Source organism: Bidens hawaiensis, unplaced genomic scaffold (assembly GCF_021521415.1).
Source record: "Bidens hawaiensis isolate Kalapana, Puna unplaced genomic scaffold, B.hawaiensis_p1.1 tig00000237_1, whole genome shotgun sequence".
Taxonomy (NCBI): Eukaryota; Viridiplantae; Streptophyta; class Magnoliopsida; order Asterales; family Asteraceae; genus Bidens; species Bidens hawaiensis.
The window spans coordinates 4,265,839-4,267,651 of NW_027491021.1; the positions used below are offsets into that span (position 1 = coordinate 4,265,839).

At 41.6% G+C, this 1,813-nt stretch overlaps 1 protein-coding gene across 1 annotated transcript; it reads right to left on the reverse strand.

Moving 5' to 3' along the window:
- Positions 1-774: 774 nt before the first annotated feature.
- On the reverse strand, positions 775-1,149 carry LOC143596659 (uncharacterized). The gene has a single exon (XM_077075397.1). It carries the CDS (start codon positions 1,147-1,149, stop codon positions 775-777), a length of 375 nt encoding a protein of 124 aa, XP_076931512.1.
- Between the last annotated feature and the right edge of the window lie 664 nt (positions 1,150-1,813).

Consider the following 1,813-nt stretch of genomic DNA (forward strand, 5'->3'; position numbering starts at 1 on the left):
GTTATTTTAATCACAATTGCTTATGTTTTAATTTTCCACTAACAGGTTATCACACAAGTCCGCAACAACGATGATCTTGGTGATTGCGTTGCGGAGCTTTTAAGCGCCTCCAAGCAGGCTGGACGCCAAATAGGGTTTCAAGAAGGCTACAACTTCGTCTCTGAAGGCAGAGTTTCGGAAGAGTTTATTCTTCATGGCAAGGATACTGCTGCAATACTTACTAAAAAGACGAAAACTTACGATACTCTGAAGTTTTCGATTTCGGAGCAGATATCCGAGCTCGCCGATACAGAAGATGCCATTGAGCAGCTGAAGGATCTTCTTGATCTAGATGACGAAGATCAAGATGAGGCGGATGACGATAATGTGGGAAGTGAAAATGTTGCTTCGTAAATGTATATATGTATCTTCTTTGTCATTATCTTTTGTAATCTTTTTTGATCGATAAATAAGAAGCCCGTTTTCTCTGGTACACTTTTTTTGTGTATAATAATATAAGTGTTTTCCAGACCTTCGTTTTAGTCAATATAAGATTACAAATCAAAATGTCATGAAACTAATATGAAGCTTCCATAAATCAGGCACAAGCCGTATTACAAAACTTTGAAATTATACAACTTGTGCTAGCCTATTTAGGCACGTAGGCCAAAGTAAAGATAAATGAAGTTGTTATATGTAGCGTTTTTTAACTGCGCCACATTCCAAGTTCGACGGATCTCTGTCCCATCCAACTTCTCTAACCTGTAAGCGCCCTTAGATAGAACCTGTTTTATCTTAAGGTCCTTCCCAAGTTGGGGCCAACTTGTCCGGAGGCTCCTGACCGGAAGCCTCATTGTTACGGAAGACAAAATCTCCCGCGTCGAACTCACATTTCTGGACCTGCGAGTTGTAATACTTATGAAGCTGTCGCTTATAATTGTGTTCGCGGATTGATGCTAGTTCTCTTCTTTCTTCAAGTAAATCAAGATTCAACCGGAGTTCGTAATCATTATCATCAATTAACAAAACTCTTGCGGATGGAATCCAGATTTCAGCTGGAATCATGGCCTCAGTGCCATAGGTTAAACTAAACGGCGTCTCGGAATTGCTGGAATTCCTTTGAGGGCGAAAGGCCCAAAGTACATAAGGCAATTCGTCCACCCAGCCCATCCGCTTGGTTCCTAACCTTGCCTTAGTTCCTTCCTTGATAGTTCGGTTGGTTCTTTCGACCTGACCGTTTGCTTGCGGATGAGCTACAGATGTAAAATTTTGAATAACTTTAAGTTCTTTCAACCATTCTTGTAGTCCGCTATCAGCAAATTGGGTTTCATTATCACTTACCAGTTCCTGCGAAAGACCAAACCGGAAAATGATGAATTTCCAAAGGAATTTTTTAACGCTTGATGCCGTTATTGATGCAACTGGTTTGGCTTCCACCCATTTGGTGAATTAATCAATGGCCACTATCAAGAATTTGACTCGTCCAGGGGCTTCTGGGAATAGTCCCATAATGTCAATGGCCCACTTCTGGAACGGCCATGCGGATGTTACTAGAATCAGATCATTTTTGGGACGCAAGGTATTGGGGGCATGACGCTTGCAAGAATCACATTTTCTGATTTCTTGCACAACATCCAAGTGCATGCCGGGCCAATAATACCCCGCGTTCATGATCTTTGCAACAGTCATTCTAGAACCCGCGTGCAAGCCACAAATGCCCTCATGAATTTCTCGTATTAGATAATTCGCGTCTTCTGCATCTACACAACGCAACAGTGGTCCTAGAAATGATCTCCATTATAACACACCATCATTCAATTGGTAATTCAAAGCC

Excerpts from the sequence above, each read along its gene's own strand:
- LOC143596659 (XM_077075397.1), bottom strand. The coding sequence starts at position 1,149 with ATGGGCTGGGTGGACGAATTGCCTTATGTACTTTGGGCCTTTCGCCCT.